The sequence below is a fragment of the Podarcis gaigeae genome (genome assembly GCF_964106915.1).
Source record: "Podarcis gaigeae genome assembly, chromosome: Z".
In the NCBI taxonomy this organism is placed as follows: Eukaryota; Metazoa; Chordata; class Lepidosauria; order Squamata; family Lacertidae; genus Podarcis; species Podarcis gaigeae.
The window spans coordinates 50,896,173-50,918,203 of NC_139691.1; the positions used below are offsets into that span (position 1 = coordinate 50,896,173).

Below are 22,031 nucleotides of genomic sequence, written 5' to 3' on the forward strand. Positions count from 1 at the left end.
TCCAAACAGCTAGAGGGCCGAGTTGGGCCATGCCTGATCTAGAGCAGTGGCAGCCCAAATTGGCCCTCCAGCTGTTTGGAGACTACAGTGCCCATCATCCCTGACTGCTGGTCCTGCAAGCTAGGTATGATGGGAGTAGTAGGCCAAAAACATCTGGAGTGCAGAGTTTGATGAAGCCCGCTTTAAGGTATAATCTGGTGCAAGGAAGGCGTGATCATGTTGGGCGCCTTCTGACTTTATTTGACGCAGAAGCATTGGGAAGAGGGCAACAGGAATGAGCTGCATGTAGGCAGCTGGGGAAGCCATACAGGCTACACCAGTGGTCAGCAAACCTTTTCAGCAGGGGGCCGGCCCACTGACCTTGGGGGGGCGGACTATTTTTTTGGGGGGGGGATGATGGGTGGGGTAGAAATAATAAATTATTATTATTATTATTATTATTATTATGAACTGGGCCTGAGTCTGGACTGGGGAAACTGAGCCAGATGGGTGGGGTATAAATAATAAATTGTTGTTGTTGCTGCTGCTGCTGCACATCTCATAGAAAAAGTATGCTAAGAAACTGTGTGGTGGGCTTTACGCAGCCTTCATCGATTTGAAAGCTTCATTTGACTCAATTTTGTGAGTGAAAATCTGGGATAAGTCAAACTCCCCAAGTAAACACAAAAGACAACTGTGCTTGATTAAATGCTTATATCAGGGGTCAGCAAACTTTTTCTTCAGGGGGCTGGTCCACTGTCCCTCAGACCATGTGGTGCGCAGGACTATATTTTGGAGGGGGGGGGGAAATGAACAAATTCCTATGCCCCACAAATGCATTTTAAATAAAAGCACATGTTCTACTCATGTCAAAAACACCAAGCAGGCACCACAAATCACCCTAGATGCATTTTAAAGCACACATTCTACTCATGTACACACACTGATTCCCGGACCATCCGAAGGCAGGATTGAGAAGGTGATTAGGACGCATCCAGCCCCTGGCCCTTAGTTTGCCTACCCATGGTCAAAAGGATCAGTCACCTTTCATTTCATTTGATCCCTTCCAGTGCCATAAAATCCTAGAATTCTAGAGTTTGAAGAGTCCTCTAGTCCAAATGCCAAAATTCAGGAATCTGAACATACAGCCCACCCTAACCAATTTGATACTAAACCAGATAGTGTTTGAAACTCAGATATATAAGCTAGGCGCCAAATGGCTCCTTAGACCAAAGTTGCAGTCAACAAAACGGAACGTCTAGTTCTCATTTGGGGGCAAAAAGGCTCCAAAGTCTTATTTTTCAAATGATGGATTGACAGTGATTGATTCTGAGCTGAACATTTGGCTTGTTCAGATGACAATCTTGAGCTAGGTGAAGATCTTTGAGAATTGAAAGAAAAAAAGCCAATATATATACAGGCCCATTCCGGCCTGTTTTTCTTAAGGGCGACTGCTCCTACTCAGGGTAGATAAAAATCAATGATTTAAAAAATAGAATAAAAATCAGACTTTTAAAATAAAATGCTTTTGGAGGAAAAATCTTTCTGAAGATAGTTTTCTATTTAAGTTATAGTCCAAAGGCTATAAACTTAGACTGAAGGAAATAAGGATTTGTTTTAAGATTTTCATGTGTGCTAAAACTCAGTCTAAGGTTGTTGTTGTTTTTATTTTTTTAAAAAGTTAACCGCATCAGTTAACAAACATGGATACATATGCTACCATGTTTAGTTAAATAAATTGTTTAAATTTTTATGAAGGAAATGTTTTTCTCTCCTTCCAATCAAGTAAAGCAGAAAAGTTGTCCAAATATAAACCGTTAACTTATGAAACCTCACCATGATTTCATAATTATCGGTCTATGTATTTCTATTTTTTTTTTATTAACATAAATCTTTATTTCTAATAGTAGAACCAAATCAGTCATTTTGGATAGAACTGTAAAAAGTTATTATTCCAAAAATGAAGCCTTCCTCCCCATTGTCAATATTAAGAGGTTGCCAGCAAGGTTGACCATTTCTGTAAATAAAACACATTTTATCACTCCAAAAAGAAAACCTTCCTCCACTTGTCAATAATAAGAGCAGGGGTAGGCAACCTTGATCTTTAAGGTTCTAAACTAAACTAAAGTAAACATAAGCTTTCAAGGTATGAGCTTTCATGTGTAATACACACTTCATCATATACTCTGAAGCAGACTTTTGCCATAAAAGATGTAACTCACAGCTGACGCACATTTCACCTGCACACATTCAGCTTGACATGCTTGGCTAATAATAGTAAGCCACTCTGGACAGCTTCCAACAAAAGATTTTAAATACTTTTAAATATCAGTCATTTAAAACTTCCCGGAATTAAAAAAAATTAAAGGGCCATGTGCCTTTGGCGATCCCACTCTCCATCGTCCCAAAGGTGGATTCACAAGATGCCGTTTGAGCAAACGTAACCCACAAGCAAGCTAAGTTGAGAATTGCCTGTATATACAGAATTTTTCGTTTGTACACTTTGAACCGTTTTCCAACCGAGATCAAAAAGTTCTAGTGGTTGACATTAGGACATATAGCAAATATTGACCACAAACTCGTCTCTTTCTTCCAAGCAATGTAAAGTGACATCAATCCCCACCCTTTGAGTTTTAAGTGACTGATGTTTTAATGTACCGTATTTTTCGCTCTATAGGACAGACTTTTTCCCCTCCAAAAATGAAGGGGAAATGTGTGTGTGTGCGTGCGCATCCTATGGAGTGAATGCAGGCTTCAGGCAGCAAGCCTTTGGAGAGCTCCGAAGACTTGCGGATAGCAGCCTGAAGCCTGGGGAGCGCAGCACCAACTCCCACTGCACTCCCCGGGCTTCAGGCAGCTATCCGCAAGACTTCTGAGTGCAGTGGGAGTTCCTGCCAGGCTCCGAAGGCTTGCGGATGGCAGCCTGCAGCCTGGGGAGCGCAGGCAGCTATCCACAAGCCTGAAGTCCCCAGGCCGGCAAACTCTGGGAGCAAAGGCGAGGTTGCCGCTTCCCTCGCCCCCAGCCCCGCAAGCTCGCGCAGCCTCTCCCAGCTGGAGAGGTTGCGCACGGCTAAAGAGGAAGCCAAGACAGCGAGCGGGATCCATCCCTTGGCTTCTTTGCTCTTTGGGGCTGGGGGGGATTTCCCCCCCAAAAAAAACTAGGTGCGCCCTATGATCCGGTGCGGCCTATGGAGCGAAAAATACGGTATTTTTAATCTTCTGCTGGAAGCCACCCAGAATGGCTGGGGAAACCCAGCCAAATGGGCGGGGTAGAAATAATAAATTATTATTACAATTATTATACCTATATTCTCTGCTACTCCTGGGAGGGGCTTTGTGGAACCCCTGACTGCAACTGTGTTTCAAAATATGTCTGTTTCTTTTGTTCAAAAACAAAAGCAACCACACACTACAGTTCAAGCTTCCTCAAACTTGGCCCTCCAGATGTTTTGAAACTACAATTCCCATCATCCCTGACCACTGGTCCTGCTAGCTAGGGATCATGGGAGTTGTGGGCTAAAAACATCTGGAGGGCCGAGTTTGAGGAAGCCTGCTGTAGTTAAATGAGAATATGCAATGAGCAGATGGCTTCTTAAGGAGTTAGGACCATCACCTCTATCATTCAGGCTGGATGTAATCTTGCACAACATCGACTTCTCTGTAATTTTCCTTTCAAGCCGGCTACTTATTACGAGGTCAGTAAACAAGATCAGCAGAGCAGGTTGACACCTGTAGCTGAATTTCAACTGAATTTCAACTGAATTTTTTTATTTTCATGTGCTGCCAATGACCAGGCACAGCACTCGAGTATGAGCTGAGATTTAAACTACATCACATTCACATGTCACACTACCTACATAGGGCCTTTGCAAGTAAACCACCCAGGGCCGGATTTACGTATTAGCTCAACAAGCTCTAGCATAGGGCCCCCCTCTCTTGGGGCCCCCAAAAACATTAAAGGAAAAAAACCTGGATGTACATTTCCAAAATATAAGATAAAAACGAATAAAATAAAACTGACTCACAACAGCAGTGCTTGGTGTTGTGTCGGCTCCTATTTGTGATGTGCAAATGGCTTTAGATACCTATCAGGTCCATAAGTTACCGTATAGCATGTATTCAACACAAAAAACAGCAACAATTTGTTGTTGACAAAGGACAGCTGGACACAGAAAGGGCCCCATTACCTTCAGTTGCTTAGGCCCTCATCAAACCTAAATCCGGCCCTCTATCTATCATCAATCAATCATCTATTTAATCAATCAATCTATCTATCTATTATTTATCTATCATCTATCTTATCTATCTATTTTTTCTCTATGCCAGTGCTGGATTTACGTATAAGCTAAACAAGCTATAACTTAGGGCCCCACACTCCTGGGGTCCCCCCAAAAAATTAAAGGAAAAAAACCTGGATGTACATTTCCCAAATAGAAGGTGATTAATCTGAGTTTTCTGGGAAATTTTGAATGCGAAGGTTTTCCAGTGCCCCAAATCTACTAGGAGCTGAGAACACCTGAGTTTAGTACAGCACTATACAGTACATGCTTGCTGTGGATAATGATCTCCAAAAAGTGAATCTGAACTGCCTCATGTGGTTGACATCCATTCATTCTGCTTCCTCTTTACAAAGCAATGCATTTTAGAAATGGAAATTTCTCTAAGGAAAATAACAAAACGGTAAAAAAATTCCATCCCGCTTTGCCGGTCCACAATAGAGGTAGGAACAAAGAGGTGCAGCTTGGGGTGGAGAGAAAAAACAAACACTAATAGTATCCAAATACTAGATCATGGATAAGCAAACTAAGGCCCAGGGGCTGGATCCAGGCCAATCACCTTCTCAATTTTGCCCGTGGTCTGTCCGGGAATTAGCATGTTTTTACATTAGTAGAATGTGTCCTTTTATTTAAAATGCATCTTTGGGTGATTTGTGGGGCATAGGAATTCGTTCATTCCCCACTCCCAAACATTTTTTTAGTCCCCCCTCCCCCAGTCTGATGAACAGTAGACCGGGCGTCAGCTTAGAAAGTTTGCTGATCCCTGGACTAGATTGTGCGACTGTCTTTCCTCAATAAACCAACAGTCTTCAGCCAGGTAATTTAGGATATTCAGATTTTTTTGGGGGGGGGGGTGAACCAGCAACCCCAGATGAGCAGATCTAAGAAGCATAAATCTGCTTATCTATTTGCCCCAGGGGGTGGTTTGGTCAAGCTGGGTTCCAGGGCTGCCCCAACAAACAGCTGCTACACTGCCTAGTGACTGTATTTTTCCGTGTATAAGACTGTATTTCCCCCCAATTTCTTTAATTCTTGATTTCCTCGACATCTGATGGGAGGGCATTCCACAGGGCGGGGGGCCAACACCAGGAAGGCCCTCTGCCTGGTTCCCTGGAAAGGCCCTCTGGAAAGGAACCCTGGCCTCCAGGGTGGAGATGTTCTTTCAGGCCTACTGGGCATAGGTTCTATAGGCAAAGTGAACTCAACACAGGCTCTCCTTGTGCATCACCCACGTCAAAACAAGCGTGAAAGAGAGAGAGAGCAAACAATAAGAGAGCGGAAAGAAGCAAGAGCGCCTCTCCTACTCCTATTTATTTGGCTTAGTGAAAAGAAGAAGATCCCCTAAAAAGTAAGATTTGCAGCCAGACAAAATGGGTATTGTAATATTTTGCTGGGAGCCGCCCAGAGTGGCTGGGGAAACCCAGCCAGATGGGCAGGGTATAGGTTAAGCATCCCCAAACTCAGCCCTCCAGCTGTTTTGGGACTACAACTCCCATCATCCCTAGCTAACAGGACCAGTGGTCAGGGATGATGGGAATTATAATCCCCAAACAGCTGGAGGGTCAAGTTTGGCCATGCCTGGTATAGGTGAAACTGAGGGGAAGACTGGAATAAATTTACATTATATTTGAAAGACAACTGTAAGCAATCAACATCATTAGCAGGGTGATTTGAAGATTTGCCAGAAGAAACTGGGACCGAATTCAGGATGCATAATGGAATAACTTCACGAACGACATCACAAGAATAGGAAAGGACGTGAAATGCATAGGAGGCAAAATGGAAGTTTGTAAAAACCATCTGGTGGAAGGGAGGCTCAGCAGAGCCAAAGAGATTTGATACGAGGACATGAGGTCATGCAATGCGACTGTATGTCAAATGAATAAAAATTATTATTATTTTTAAAAAGCAGATGGGCGGGGTATAAATAATTAATTTACAATCATCACCATCAATTGTTGTTGTGGTTGTCACTAGACCAGGCATAGGCGAATTCCAGATGATTTGAGGCCACAATTCCCAGCATCCCTGGCCACTGGTCCTGTTAGCTAGGGATGATGGGAGGTGTAGTCCTAAAACAGCTGGAGGGCCTCAGCCTCCGGGGGTAGCAAAGGCGGCGCCACCCGCCACACCCCCACCGCGGGCCGGCCCTCTCCCCGTCGGGGGCCAAGCCTGCGTACCTTCCCCCCCCCCGGCCTCCTCCTCCTCCTCCTCAGTCCGACCCCGACGGAGGCTCCTTCGCCGCTCTGCGCCCTTTCGGGGTCCAAAAAGCGCTTGGGCCTACCCGGCCCAGGCCGGCCGCCTGAGGGGAAAGACCTCCGTCACATCCGGGGACTCGCGCGCGCCTCGTGGCTCTCCCCTGAGGGGCTAAGCGCCTCCTTCTCCTCCAATACCTGTGCTGTCGGCAACGTTGCCCACGGAGGCTGCCATGGCTCCGGCGACTCAGCTCCCCGTCCGTCAGCGGCAGCGGCAACTTGCGAAATGGCGGTCGGGGCGCGCGCGGAGAAAAGCGCTGGCTGGAACCGGATCTCCTTTCGACAATGTAGTCCCACCGCTTCCCGCGCCTCGGGGAGGCGGCGCGCTTCCCTGGCGCCGGATGAGAAGTTGAAAAGAAGAAGGGAGGCGAGACGCCGAAGTATCCAGGGCTAGATAAGCCGAAACGGCTGACAAGAACCGAGGGCGTTCGCGTGTATCCCTCCTCCGCGAGAAAGCCAACACACTGCAGTAGATTGGACGGCGCGCATGCGCACTGGAACACCCTCGGCGCCGCACCTAAGGAAATGCGCGCGCTCCGTCTGCTGGCGCGCATGCGCTCTGAAGGATACGCCTCCGCTAAAAAAATGCGCGCGCTCCATCGGCTGACGCGCACGCGCTCTGGAGGACACTCGGCTCGCCTCAGCGAAAGGCTGAGGGGTGCCGCGCGCAAGGGCCGGCGGGAAGGGGGGTAAAGGGCGGGAAAGCGATGGCCGAGGGCTGAGGCAAATCAAGATTCATTCGTATTGTTGTTTTGTTGCGATGGGCGAGGGCTGACGCAGAGATTTATGCATGGATGCATTCATTCATTCATTAAGTGATACATTTTTGATAGTCATTCATTGCCTCTTTCGATTACAGTATTTCTGGAAAATTGGAAATTTCATATGTCGGTCCCACTGTAGCTGCAGACTTCCAGCAGATTATGGTCTGGGTCTCGGAAGTAAACGATTTTATGGGGCCAAGCGCCCCAGTTGTGGCCGCTGGGCCTTCTTCAATGCTGACCCCACGAACCTGTAAGAAAGCGAATTTCGGGGGGGAGGCTGAAATTCCATCAAGGGCCATTCACAACATCACAATAATAATAATAATTTTTCCAACGCCTTTTTAAAAAAATAGATTTTAAGTGTTACAACTATTCCATTCATTGTTAAAAATAACACTTAAAGTTAACAAAAAAACCACAAGAAACACCAGAACCTGATAGTAAGATTCAACATCTAATAACAATAACAAAAATGTTATTTAAAATAAATTTTATTTTTTAAAAAATAAATTTTAAAAATCCAATTTTTAAAAAACAATTCATTGCAGCCCCTCCCCTAACCTTCAGGTATTCCACCAGCTGTTCCAGAGGCATTTCTTGTGACAAGGCAGATGTCCAAAGATCCAGGGGTCAGCCCGTGGGCTCTGGATTCAAATCCTCCCCCCCCCCCCCAGGTTTAACTTCTGGTGGATAAAATGCAGAGCTGGGCAGTTTCCCTGCGAATTAATTCATTTTCACCTCTTTTTTGTTATTGTTTGTCAAAAAAATGCAATAAAGATTTTTTAAAAATAATTTTACTCTTGATTCTGTGTATTTTCTTTTTTCTTTTTTTATCAGTATGTTCTGTCCTATTCTTTTCATTTCCATTTTTCCCTTAAACGCATTACTTTATTTTTGGTATACATGGGTGTAAGGATTAATTCATTTTCACCCTTTAGGACGGTTAAAAGGTAAGGATAAAGGGACCCCTGACCATTAGGTCCAGTCATGGCCGACTCTGGGATTGCGGCACTTATCTCGCTTTATTGGCCGAGGGAGCTGGCGTACAGCTTCCGGGTCATGTGGCCAGCATAACTAAGCCACTTCTGGCGAACCAGAGCAGCGAACGGAAACGCCGTTTACCTTCCCGCCGGAGCGGTACCAATTTATCTACTTGCACTTTGACGTGCTTTCGAACTGCTAGGTGGGCAGGAGCTGGGACCGAGCAACAGGAGCTCACCTCGCCGCGGGGATTTGAACCGCCGACCTTCTGATCAGCAAGTCCTAGGCTCTGTGGTTTAACCCACAGCACCACCCTTTTTGTTTCTATTTTTTTTTTAAATGCACTGATTCTTTTTTTTAAAGGATTTTGCTCTCTAAAGAGACCGTCAATCCCTCAAACAAAAGCAATCTTTTATATTATTTTCCTTTTCCCTTTTTTCTTAAGCAAAATTACTTTATTTCTCGCGTATGTGGGTATAAGGATTAATTTATTTTCACTTTTTCTGTTATTGTTTGTAAATTTTTAAAAAATGCAATAGACTATTTTGTAAAAAAAGAAAATAGTTTTGCTCTCTAATGAGACTGTCAATCCGTCAAACGAAAATCTTTTATATTCTTTTTCTTTTCCATCTTTTCTTAAATGCATTACTTTATTTTTTATATATGTGGGTGTAAGGATTAATTTATTTTCACTTTTTTTGGTTATTGTGTATAAATTAAGAAAAAATGCAATAAATTTTTTATTTTACTTTTAAAAAGAATTTGCTCTCTAATTTTGCTCCCTAAAACAAAAGCGATCCTCCATGGACCATACTATAAAATAAAAAAATCTTGGGAGATGATAAATGGGTGGCCATTCCCATCACCTGAAAGGAAACGATTTCCATGCCCAGGACCCAGATTTTTTTAAATGAAAATCGGATTTTTAAAATTCAATGAGGTGTTTTAAAAAAAAATTAAATTGGTTTTTAAAGATTTTTTTGAAAACTGCCATTTGAAGGTGAATTATCCTCTAACGAGACAGCTGATCCCTCAAACAAAAGTGATCCTCCAGAGACCGAGCTATAAAATACGGTAAATAAAATTTTGTACATCCCTAATTGCTATCCTAAACCCTTATCCCTATCCGTAACCCCTAGTCCTAGCCCAGTTAGCGCGGAGAAAAGCGAGCGCTCGGCTGCCCTCTTTGGGTACCCGAGGCGACTGTTGGATGATGCGCTTCCGCTCCCGAGCGTGCCGTCAGCGATCGGAGGGGGCGAGGGGGGGCTGCCGAGGCTTACAACGGATAAAAACGGGGCCAGACCGGGCTGGGGGCTAGAGAAGGCGCGCCGGGGTCGCGGGGGCGAGCGCGGAGCGTGGACGTTGCAGGCCGCTAGCCATCTACGCGCCCTCGCCGCTGAGTCGCACGGCGTGCCTCTCCATCCCTCCTGGCTCCCCATTCTGGATGCGCCCGGCTCGGGGGCGGCGCCGCTCCCGTGGGGGGAGGCAAGGAGGGACGAGCAGCGGCGGCGGCGGCAAATCCTAGGCTGCCGCGTGGGCGCGCTCGCTTTGGAGAGGACCGGTAGGAAAGGTGGGACCGGACGCGCGTTTGGCGCATCCGAAAGGAGGGAATTCGGTGGGGGCGGGGGTTGGGGCATATGAACCCAAACCGGTGTGGAGCGGGGGTAGCGGCTCCAGTAGGAGGGGGGCCGAGGCGGGATGAGCACCCGCGGCGGTTCCTAGGGTGCCGCTTGGGCGCGCTCGCTTTGGAGAGGACCAGCCGCTGGCAAGGTGGGAGCAGACGCGCGTCTGGCGCAGTCAGGCGCCGCAGGATCCGAAAGGAGAGAATTCGGAGTTGCTGGGTGGGTGCGGGGCGGCGGCGGAGCATGTGGACCCAAACCGGCGCCCCCTCGGTCTTCCCCAGCTCTTTCCCACGGGGTCTTTTGCGCCGCAGGATGCCAAGAACTCTCTGCCCCACAAGTCCTGGGTGGAACCCCGAGCTGTGGGAGCAGTTCCTCGAGGGGGCAAGAAAGAAAGGCACCCCAAGCTCGCCGCCATTCACACGCGCGCTGCACCCTTTCGCCTGCCCGGAGTCTGTGCGCGCGTCAGGGCGTTCCGACGGGTGCGGCCGCATCCTGCGCGAGGAACCAAGCGACCCGAAGGGGGAGCCGCTTGGGACGCGGCGCAAAATCCCCTCTTCTTGGGAAACTCGCCTCTGTGTAGATCACACGTGACGACGGGACACGTGGCTCTTTTGCAGGCCGGCTCAAGGCGGAGGGCAGGGTGGGGGTGGCTGGGCGCTTAAATCCGCGTGTGCTGAATTATTTTTATTCATAAACTTAATAATGCAAACCCATTGGGCAATTACAAAAGTTCCTTTAGAAACACCATTTAAAAAGACTCTTAGTTTAGTCTCTAGAAATGTGCTATAACATGAAAGAATAATAGATGATCTATGAGGCAAATGACTAATAATTATAAATACCTTTATTAATGTGGAATTAAGTGTTATAACCTGTACAATGCAATTGTAGTTAATACAAGGCAGTTTCCCATTTGGAATAATAATAATAATTTATCATTTCTACCCTGCCCATCTGGCTGCATATCCCCAGCCACTCTGGGCGGCTTCCAACAAAATATTAAAATACAATAGTCCTTCAGATATTAAAAGCTTCCCTAAACACAGCTTCTTTCAGATGTCTCCTAAAAGTCTGGTAGTTGTTTTTTTGTTTTTTCCTTTGACATCTGGTGAGTGGGCGTGCCACTACAGAGAAGGCCCTTTGCCTGGATCCCGCAGTGAGGGAACCGCCAGAAGGCCCTTGGCTCTGTAATAATAAAATAATAAATAAATAAACAAACAAACAAAAAGGAATAATAAAAGCCTTTTTTACAGAAAGGTTCGGCCTTGCTGGCATCCTCCGAATATTGACAAGCAGAGTGAGGTTGATGGCGTTTTTTTATATAGTATCAATATCACCATTGTAGTCCACACTGTTCATGGGGACAGCAGACCTTTGTGTCCTTGTGACACTTAGTGAGTGTAAAATATGGTATTTTTAGTAATATGTCCCATTCATAAATAATGCCAATACTATACACGCCTGTCCATAAAAAAATTATTCAACAGGTCCTTATATTAATGCAGCTACCCAATACCCATTCAATTGTATAATTTTATTGCAATTCATTGTACTGTATACTGTGTATACAAACAGCACAAAAACATGATCTAAATTACAATACTTTTATTTGTTTTTTTATCTTATATTTTGGAAGTGTCCATCCAGTTGTTTTTCTTTTAAATTTTTCTGGGGACCCCCCAAGAGAGTGGGGCCCTAAGCTAGAGCTTGTTGAGCTTATACATAAATCCAGCACTGGCTGATGGCTGACGCAAATATTCATTTGTTCATTCAAACGGCCTGCAGGTCGCAGCATCTGGCCGCCCTAATGCTTCTTCTCTGGTTGGTTCTTTTTCAGGTGAGTAGGAAATGGCCTTGGCAGACCCCGGCGGTGGCAGCGCCCAACCCAGCTCAGACTTCCCGGAGATTGTGGAGCTGAACGTTGGCGGTCAAGTCTACCTGACTCGCCGCAGCACTCTGCTGAGCATCCCTAACTCGTTGCTCTGGGAGATGTTCGCCCACAACGGTGCCCGGCCCTTGGCCCGCGACAGCAAGAACCGTGTCTTCGTCGACCGAGACGGCTTCCTTTTCCGCTACATCCTCGACTACATGAGAGACCGGTGCCTCGTGCTGCCGGAAAACTTCCCGGAGAGGGGCCGGCTGCGGCGCGAAGCCGAGTACTTCCAACTCCCTGAGCTGGCCCGGACATTGGCACCCAAAACCGGCCAGGACTCAGACGAGGAGGGCCAAAGTGACTCCGAGGATCTTTCCCCTGGGCCTGACGCCCCGGGAATCTTGCCTGACGGACAAAGCACAAGGATACCCGGCTTCATCACCATCGCCTACCGGGGTTCGTACGCCCTGGGCCGGGATGGCCAGGCAGACGCCAAATTTCGCCGGGTGGCAAGGATCACGGTCTGCGGCAAGACAGCACTGGCCAGGGAGGTCTTCGGTGAGGCGCTAAACGAGAGTCGGGACCCCGACCGGGCGCCGGGGCGCTACACGTCCCGCTACTACCTCAAGTTCACATTCCTGGAGCAAGCCTTTGACCGGCTGGCCGGCGCCGGGTTCCAGATGGTGGCCAGCAATTCAACGGGGACCTGCACCATCGAGCCGGCGGACGGCAAGATCTGGACCTCGTACGCCGAATACGTCTTCTACCGTGAGTGACGCTCCGGCCGAGCCGAACCCAAACACACGCAAAAGCGACCCTCCCTCGATCTTCCCTGTAGAGTGTAGACAAACCAACATACCCTCTGGCCTCTCCTCCCTCGCTTCCTGAACCAAACCCTCTCTGGAGCCTTCTGAGTAGCGCAACCGTCCTCCACGGCTTTCTCTGAATCATGGACTTGGACGTTGTGACATGTGGGGTGTGTCTGTGATGATGTATCCATTTTGCCGAGCAGAATTCCCTCGGATCACCAAACCGAGATGCCTGCCAGGAATATAGGAGCAAAACGGTGGTCTTGATTCGAAAGACAGTTGCAACAGGACTCGCACCCCAAACAAAGGGATACTCCCTCTTTTATCAGTTCTCCCTTTCTCCCCTGGGGAAGCACCATGCACCCATCACAGATACATCATGCATATGTCATGTAAAGGGGGGAAATTCCAGGGTGAGTGACTTCTTGACAGCCTAGCTCACCAGGGCACTTGCCCCCATGGGCCCATGCGGTCAGTAAAAGGAGGAAGTCCCAGCCCGGTAATTTGGAGCAAAACAGTGGTCAGTAGACCATGATTCTTACTGTTGCACCACAGGTCTGCCCAGGAGTAAGAACCCCAAGCATGGGGCGATGTCAACTTTTAAAACTTCCTTCTTCCCCCTAGAATACAGTGGTACCTTGACTAAAGTCCAGTCTATTATAACTCCGTTTTGGACTAAGTCCAATTGCAACCCGGAAATGACTGCTCCGGGCTGAGTCATTTTTTTTATATAAGTCGGGCCCGGCTGCTGTTTTAGGGGTTGCTTTTCATCATCTGGTTCCTGTTGAGTGTGTTTTGTTTGTTAATTGAGTCCCTCGCTGCTAATCAGAGGCTTCCTGTTGAGTCTGCCAGCTGTTGAGTCTCGAGTACCCACGCAAAACAGAGGTGATATTTGGAGGTTTAGTTTTTGCTAATTTTTTTGCATTTTGGTTTGTGTGGCTTTTTCAGCTTTTTGACTGTGACTTCGTTTTATGGGACTGATCTGTGAATGTGGCTTGTGATTTCGTTTTTGTGACTTGTTTTTGTGACTGTGTGGAACTGGTTGATTGTCTGGCTGCAGAAATGGATAAAAGCCCCCCATCCAAACAATGACTATCATCAGTGCATGTAAGGAAAAAAAATGTTAATTTTTTCATCTACACTACTGTCTTATTTACTTTATAGCACAGTACTTAGATTATTATAGGGACACAAGTGGCGCTGTGGGTTAAACCACAGAGCCTAGGACTTGCCGATCAGAAGGTCAGCAGTTCGAATCCCCGCGACAGGGTGAGCTCCCGTTGCTCGGTCCCAGCTCCTGCCCACCTAGCAGTTCGAAAGCACGTCAAAGTGCAAGTAGATAAATAGGTACCGCTCCAGCAGGAAGGTAAACGGCGTTTCCATGCGCTCCTCTAGTTCGCCAGAAGCGGCTTACTCATGCTGGCCACATGAGTTGTACGCCGGCTCCCTTGGCCAATAAAGCAAGATGAGCGCCGCAACCCCAGAGTCGCCACGACTGGACCTAGTGGTCAGGGGTCCCTTTACCTTTACCTTTACATTGATTATTGCTTTCATTTTATGGATATATGGTCTTGTTAGACAGTAAAATTCATGTTAAATTGCTGTCTTAGCAGGTGTTCTCCATTGTTTAGAACGGATTAATCTATTTTCAATTACTTTCTATGGGAAAGCATGCTTCGTTTTAAGACCGGACTTCCGGAATGGATTACGGTCTTAAATCAAAGTACCACTGTACACTTCACATAGCATCGTTGAAACATCATCACTAGCACGTCGCAAATGGAGAGGGGTATACGGGGGTAACGCAAGTTCAATATTGTATGCCTTTCCCGACACCCTTTATGTCCAAAGTCTGTTTCGGGGACCTAATCCCCCGTTTCTGGGGCCAGATGTCGGCATTTCCCAGGGACGGTCTCGGGGTTTACAAATCCGTCCCCGGATTTCATTTCATGTCCCTGGATTTCTATTGTCAGTGTTGTAGATCTACGAATAGGGAATGAATCTTGCGTGATTGGTTCAGCTGCACAAGACACATCATACGGGGATTTCTAGTGAGGCAACATGGCGGACGCCACAGGCACCATATCACTACAATAATCCATGAGATATTTTTTATACATGTCCCATTTTCTAATAAAGTTTTGATCAGGGCAGTTTCACGGTTTCTCTGTTAACTTTGCCTATTATTATTATTATTATTATTATTAAAGATCATTTCTTTGTTCTAGCACCTCTCATAGACAAGTATTATTATTATTATTATTTATTATTTATAAGATCTATTATTTGATTGTTGATGTAAACCTCCAAAAGGCATTTTGTACCATCAGGTTTCAACTTCTATCTTCAGTACTTTAATGCTATGGCTAGCGGCTGATGCAAATAAAAGATTGTCCTGATCTGGAAAAAAAATTAAAAAGTAAAACCAGGTTTGTCCATAACAAAAAGGAAAATTGGGATATTTGTTCCATTACATCACGTTCTAACGTCTATCATCTCTCAACATTTCTTTGTCTAACGCACTATGTATTTCTGTTCTCTCAGTTGAATTTTGACAATAATATCTGATCTTGGATCACAGAAGTTCTTCAAAGGCTGCCACAGACACCATATACTGTACCTACAATAATCCATGAGATATTTTTTATACATGCCCCATTTTCTAATAAAGGTTTCATCAGGACAGTTTCTCGGTTTCTCTGTTAACTTTGCCTATTATTATTATTATTATTATTATTATTATTAAAGATCATTGCTTTGGCCAGGGCACACCTGACTCCCTCCCTTGGCAATCTTCGCGGAGCTCTGGCCCAATGGTGGCCAGTGCTTGAATTTAATTAATTTTATAATGAATGATTTTAGAGTGTTGTTTGTGCTGTACTTTTGTACTGTTTTATTGTTGTTAGCCGCCCTGAGCCCGGCTTCGGCTGGGGAGGGCGGGATATAAATTATTATTATTATTATTATTATTATTATTATTATTATTATTCTAGCGCAAATCATATACAAGTATTATTATTATTATTATTATTTATTTAATTTCCATACTGCCTGATACCCGAAGGTCTCAGGGTGGTTTGCATAAAATACCAAATGCATAAAATCAAAACGAAACCAACAACCCATTAAAAAAAACCTAGAAGAGCCAGCATTTTTTAAAAGGGTATAGGATGCTAAGAAAGCGCGTGGTCGGCTTGACGCGGCTTTCATCAATTTGATTTTTTTAAAATAATAATAATAATATTTATTCAATTTTCCATTTTCTCCTGGGGATTCCAGGCCCAGACGAACCAAAAAAATGCAAAAAGGAATATTCTTGTATGCGACGGAAGCAGCAAGAATATTCATCGCAACGAATTAGAAGGGAGAGAAAATCCCAACAAAATGAGAGTGGCAAAGTAAGTCGTTGGAGTTTGCAAAAATGACAAAAACAGAGGTAATACTGAGATTTATTCAAAAATGGGACGTGTTCAGAAAATAACTAGAGGATTATTGCAGTAAGATGACATCAGTGGCAATATTCGAACAACTCCGGTGTTTGGATGTGCAAATATAAGAGAATATAACATTGGCAAAGATTATTAAAAAGAAAATAGAGATAATTTTTTGTTGTCTATTTTTTAAAACAGATAACTTTGATTTTTTTGCCTTTTTTGAAGTTTGAAAAAGCAATCTAAAAAGGGAGAAAATAGAGATTAATAGTTTATCAGATCAGGAAATACATGGTGAGGTGGCAGGAGGTCATAGGAATTTAACAAGAATGGATTGAGCAAATATTGATATTCTTTGGTATTTTCGTTTGGGGTTTTCATACATTTTTCTTTAATTTCCCCAGAGGGGTTGGGGAAACCTAGGCAGATGGGCAGGGAAGAAATAATAAATTACATTATTATTATTATTATTATTATTATTATTATTATTATTATTTCCAATAAAGCATTTAATACAAGAAGAAGAAGATACCAGTGTGTTTCAAAACAGCAATGGGAATTCCTAAAATCACTATCCAGCCTTTATTTAAATAATAGCAGCTGGCTGGAACTGAAATGGGAGATTGTTATGTTATGAGATTGATCTTCTCTAAAGCTGCCATTTGCTGATTACTTTCTCTCCCTTTCTTCCTTCCTCCAGGTCCTCCGGCTTGTCAGGATTCCCAAAAGGTGTCAGGAGAACACCCCCATTTCCCAGGTAAGAAGAGTTCCACTTTCTCTTTCTCTCAAGTCTCTATAAAAAGTGCAAGCCAGATTCTTTCTTTCTTTCTCTCTCTGTTGCTCTCTCCGTGTCTTTCTTTCTTTCTCTCTCTCTCTCTCTCTCTCTCTCTCTCTTTCTTTCTTAGAACCCTCAGACTTCTTCCCTTCTTTCCTTCACGAGTTCTTACCATATCCCACAATTAACTGCATCTCCGCATTTTCCAAATAATTATACAAATCACATATAAAGATAGAATAAAATTTGACATAACAAGCACCTTCACATTCCTGCCAACGGTTTTAAATGTGTACAGTGATCTTTTCAATTAAGGAAAAATCTGGCTTAAAAGAGATGTAGAGCTGGGTCTCATGTTCAACCCGCCAAGTGTTTTTAGTAGGTCATTCCAGCTTCTCTGGGGCCACTTCTTCTATTGCCTTCCCATAATCCTATTAGCCTGAGAGAAGGGACTGAGCTATAAGAGGAAAAAAGCCCCTCTCTTAGCAGCCCCGCCGACAGCTTGAGATTTTAAATCTTTAAATCAGTCGCTCACATCAGGATAGCTCCTTCGGCCTGCTGATGAGCTGCTGGAGAATAACAACAACAACAACAACAACAACCCTATCCCTAATGTTGTTATTGTTTAGTCATTTAGTTGTGTCCGACTCTTCGTGACCCCATGGACCAGAGCACGCCAGGCACTTCTGTCTTCCACTGCCTCCTGCAGTCTGCTCAAACTCATGCTGGTAGCCTCAAGAACACTATCCAACCATCTCGTCCTCTGTCATCCCCTTCTCCTTGTGTGCTCCATCTTTCCCAACGTCAGGGTCTTTTCCAGGGAGTCTTCTCTTCTCATGAGGTGGCCAAAGTACTCAGCTTTACAATCTGTCCTTCCAGTGAGCACTCAGGGCTGATTTCCTTCAGTATGGAGAGGTTTGATCTTCTTGCAGTCCATGGGACTCTCAAGAGTCTCCTCCAGCACCAGAATTCAAAAGCATCAATTCTTTGGCGATCAGCCTTCTTTATGGTCCAGCTCTCACTTCCATACATCACTACTGGGAAAACCATAGCTTTTACTATATGGACCTTTGTTGGCAAGGTGATGTCTCTACTTTTTAAGATGCTGTCTAAGTTTGTCATTGCTTTTCTCCCAAGAAGCAGGCGTCTTTTAATTTTGTGGCTGCTGTCACCATCTGCAGTGATCATGTAGCCCAAGAAAGTAAAATCTCTCACTGCCTCCATTTCTTCCCCTTCTATTTGCCAGGAGGTGATGGGACCAGTGGCCATGATCTTCGTTTTTTTGATGTTGAGCTTCAGACCATATTTTGCGCTGTCCTCTTTCACCCTCATTAAAAGTTATTTAATTCCTCCTCACTTTCTGCCATCAAGGTTGTGTCATCTGCATATCTGAGGTTGTTGATATTTCTTCCGGCGATCTTAATTCCGGCTAGGGATTCATCCAGCCCAGCCTTTCGCATGATGAATTCTGCATATAAGTTAAATAAGCAGGGAAACAAAATACAGCCTTGCCGTACTCCTTTCCCAATTTTGAACCAATCAGTTGTTCCATATCCAGTTCTAACGGTAGATTCTTGTCCCACATAGAGATTTCTCAGGAGACAGATGAGGTGATCTGGAACTCCCATTTCTTTAAGAACTTGCCATAGTTTGCCGTGCTCGACACAGTCAAAGGCTTTTGCATAGTCAATGAAGCAGAAGTAGATGTCTTTCTGGAACTCTCTAGCTTTCTCCATAATCCAGCGCATGTTTGCAATTTGGTCTCTGGTTCCTCTGCCTCTTCTAAATCCAGCTTGCACTTCTGGGAGTTCTCGGTCCACATACTGCTTGAGCCTTCCTTGTAGAATTTTAAGCATAACCTTGCTAGTGTGTGAAATGAGTGCAATTGTGCGGTAGTTGGAGCATTCTTTGGCAATGCCCTTCTTTGGGATTAGAATGTAGACTGATCTTCTCCAATCCTCTGGCCACTGCTGAGTTTTCCAAACTTGCTGGCATATTGAGTGTAGCACCTTAACGGCATCATCTTTTTAAAATTTTAAATAGTTCAGCTGGAATACCATCACTTCCACTGGCCTTGTTGTTTGCAGTGCTTTCTAAGGCCCATTTGACTTCAGGATGTCTGGCTCAAGGTCAGCAACCACACTACCTGGGATGTACGAGACATCCATATCTTTCTGGTATAATTCCTCTGTGTATTCTTGCCACCTCTTCTTGATGTCTTCTGCTTCTGTTAGGTCCTTACCACTTTTGTCCTTTATTATGGTAATCTTTGTACGAAATGTTCCTTTCATATCTCCAATTTTCTTGAACAGATCTCTGGTTCTTCCCATTCTGTTGTTTTCCTCTAGTTCTTTGCATTGCTTGTTTAAGAAGGCCTTCTTGTCTCTCCTTGCTATTCTTTGGAAATCTGCATTCAATTTCCTGTATCTTTCACCATCTCCCTTGCATTTTGCTTGCCTTCTCTCCCCCGCTATTTGTAAGGCCTCATTGGACAGCCACTTTGCTTTCTTGCATTTCCTTTTCATTGGGATGGTTTTCATTGCTGCCTCCTGTATAATGTTGCGAGCCTCCACCCATAGTTCTTCAGGCACTCTGTCCAGCAAATCTAAATCCTTAAACCTGTTCCTCACTTCCACTGTGTATTCATAAGGGATTTGACTTAGATTGTATCTTACCGGCCCAGTGGTTTTTCGTACTTTCTTCAGTTTAAGCTTGAATTTTGCTATAAGAAGCTGATGATCTGAGCCACAGTCAGCTCCAGGTCTTGTTTTTGCTGACTGTATAGAGCTTCTCCATCTTTGGCTGCAGAGAATATAATCAATCTGATTTCGATGCTGCCCATCTGGTGATGTCCATGTGTAGAGTCGTCTCTTATGTTGTTGGAAAAGCGTGTTTGTGATGACCAGCTTGTTCTCTTGACAGAACTCTTATTAGTCATTGCCCTGCTTCATTTTGATCTCCAAGGCCAAACTTGCCAGTTGTTCCTTTTATCTCTTGATTCCCTACTTTAGCATTCCAATCCCCTATAATGAGAAGAACATCCTTCTTTGGTGTCACTTCTATAAGGTCTTGTAAGTCTTCATAGAACTGGTCAATTTCAGTTTCTTCAGCACCAGTAGTTGGTGCATAAACTTGGATTACTGTGATGTTAAAAGGTCTGCCTTGGATTCGTATCAAGATCATTCTTTCATTTTTGAGATTGCATCCCAGTACAGCTTTCGCCACTCTTTTGTTGACTATGAGGGCCACTCCATTTCTTTTACAGGTTTCTTGCCCACAGTAGTAGACATGATAGTCATCCGAACTGAATTCGCCCATTCCCATCCATTTTAGTTCCCTGATGCCCAGGATTTCAATATTTATTCTTGCCATCTCATTTTTGACCACATCCAACTTACCCAGGTTCATGGTTCTTACATTCCAGGTTCCTATGCAATATTTTTCTTTACAGCGCTGGACTTTCCTTTCACTTCCAGGCATATCCGCAACTGAACATCCTTTCGGCTTTGGCCCAGCCACTTCATCAGCTCTGAATCTACTTGTACTTGTCCTCCGCTCTTCCCCAGTAGCATGTTGGACGCCTTCCGACCTGAGGGGCTCATCTTCCAGCGTCATAACTTTTATATGCCTGTTGTCTTTGTCCATGGAGTTTTCTTGGCAGGGATACTGGAGTGGCTTGCCAGTTCCTCCTCCAGGTGGATCACGTTTGGTCAAAACTCTCCACTTTGACCTGTTCATCTTGGGTGTCCTCCTTGGCATAGTTCATAGCTTCTCTGAGTTATTCAAGCCCCTTCGCCACGGCAAGGCAGTGATCCATGAAGGGGCTATCGCTAATACCTGTCCCTAACTCCTATCCCTATCTCTAACCCTTACCCCTAACAACAACAACAATCTACCCCTGTTGGTCCCTGCCAGTTTTGATATTGGATTGTAGATCGCAGCCGACTTCAAGTTGGACATGCCTGGATATGACGATTGTTGGTTACATGTATTTTCAGCAACTTGGAAATAAAGTTGGGGAGGGAGATGCTTGTCTTAGTCCTCTCTCTCTCAGTAGTAGTAGTAGTAGTAATTTTTTACTATTCCCCCCCCCCCCCAGGAAGCCTCTGGCTCAGCGTGGCGCCTTCGGCAGCACCAGTGGGAACAGAGAAGGATGTCCGGAAAAGCCTCGCCTCTTCCTCTGAGCCCATTTTGGACCTCCGGACAGATGCGGCATCCGTGCTTCCAGGTGAGATGCTCAAGAAAATCACCCTTTTAGAGTTTAAATTGGGAGAACTAAACGCAGTAGACGGACAAAGGATTCTCAAGAGGAGGAAATCACATGGCGGGAAGCTGGTTACAGGTGCGTTTAAATATCTGAAGTTCAAGGCTTCCGGCTAAGACCCATGGGAAGCCCTCCTCAAAGAATAAAGATGCGCCAGTCTTGGGCATAAGGAACAGTAAGAAGCTAAAGCCCTCCACTGCTGGGACTAAAGGCAGGCTGGAGGCTGGGGGTTACAAAGAAGTAGGAGGAGTGGGTTGACCCGATATTCATCATTTTTATTTACTCATCTCTTCTTCTCCTCCTCTCCTTCTTCTCCTGCTTCTTCCTCCTCCTTCTCTCCTCCAGCGTCCACCATCCCCACCAGCACAACACCAACCGCCCTGCCAACTGCCACGGAGCAACCCCCCACCGCCACCCTCAGAAGATCCCCCGTGCTCCCAGCCGGGGCCACCACCGAACCGGCCCCACCAGACCTACCCCAGAGCTCCAAGGAGGCCACCCAGGAGAGACCTTTCTCATCCGCCAACTTCTCCCCCGACCCAGATCCGGCTTTGCCCCCTCCTCTGGATCAAGACCCCCTCCCGGAAACCAGGGGATCTTGGGGGTCCTTGCCGTGGCCGGAGGCCCCTGAAGAGTGTGGCCCGCCCCGGCCCACCACCTTGGACTTCTCCAAGCCCCTCCAGAAGCTGGAGGAGGCAAAGCAGGTGGGCGTTGAGGAGAACGGGCTGGAGCGTGGCCCGCCGCCTCCCGGCGAAGAGAGGAAGGCTCTGCAGTTGGAGCTGGGCAAATGCATTGAGGACTTTCGGAGAATCCGAGTGCCCGCCTCGTTCCCCAACAAGAAACGGGCATGGCAAAGCGAGCTGCTCCAGAAATACCAGCTCTGAGGGACTCTCGTGGATCCATCAAATGGAAGCAATCATCAATGGACCGTATTATAAAATAAAGGAGACAGTTGTAGATGAGAAAAATAAAAATGGATTTCCCCCCCGACCTGCAGTGGT

At 45.5% G+C, this 22,031-nt stretch overlaps 2 protein-coding genes across 7 annotated transcripts in view; one reads left to right on the forward strand and one right to left on the reverse strand.

Moving 5' to 3' along the window:
• Nucleotides 1-7,002, reverse strand: part of LOC310836897 (UDP-N-acetylglucosamine--peptide N-acetylglucosaminyltransferase 110 kDa subunit) — an 80,578-nt gene extending 73,576 nt beyond the window's left edge. The window contains exon 1 of one of the 2 annotated variants that reach the window (XM_083722764.1): nt 6,650-7,002. In XM_083722764.1, coding sequence (XP_083578890.1) covers nt 6,650-6,686 — 37 coding nt within the window. In that variant the 5' untranslated portion in view covers nt 6,687-7,002. The remainder of the gene's footprint in view (nt 1-6,649) is intronic. The other variant, XM_083722763.1, reaches the window with a different exon arrangement.
• Nucleotides 7,003-8,633: 1,631 nt separating this feature from the next.
• LOC310836942 (BTB/POZ domain-containing protein KCTD16-like) lies at nt 8,634-22,018 on the forward strand. 5 transcript variants are annotated; one of them, XM_083722928.1, is made up of 5 exons: nt 8,634-9,826; nt 11,716-12,519; nt 16,692-16,748; nt 20,866-20,994; nt 21,376-22,018. In XM_083722928.1, exons 2-5 carry the CDS (start codon nt 11,727-11,729, stop codon nt 21,912-21,914), a joined length of 1,518 nt encoding a protein of 505 aa, XP_083579054.1. In that variant the 5' UTR covers nt 8,634-9,826; nt 11,716-11,726; the 3' UTR covers nt 21,915-22,018. The 5 variants fall into 5 exon arrangements, with proteins under 5 accessions (XP_083579054.1, XP_083579056.1, XP_083579057.1 ...); XM_083722930.1 differs by having other exon boundaries at nt 8,634-9,817; XM_083722931.1 differs by lacking the exon at nt 8,634-9,826 and adding an exon at nt 9,846-10,097.
• The last annotated feature ends 13 nt before the right edge of the window (nt 22,019-22,031 follow it).

Coding starts and splice junctions, on each gene's coding strand:
- LOC310836942 (XM_083722928.1), top strand. CDS start 11,727: ATGGCCTTGGCAGACCCCGGCGGTGGCAGCGCCCAACCCAGCTCAGAC. Junction 12,520..16,691: donor CGCCGAATACGTCTTCTACC/GTGAGTGACGCT, acceptor TCCTTCCTCCAG/GTCCTCCGGCTTGTCAGGAT. Junction 16,749..20,865: donor AGAACACCCCCATTTCCCAG/GTAAGAAGAGTT, acceptor CCCCCCCCCCAG/GAAGCCTCTGGCTCAGCGTG.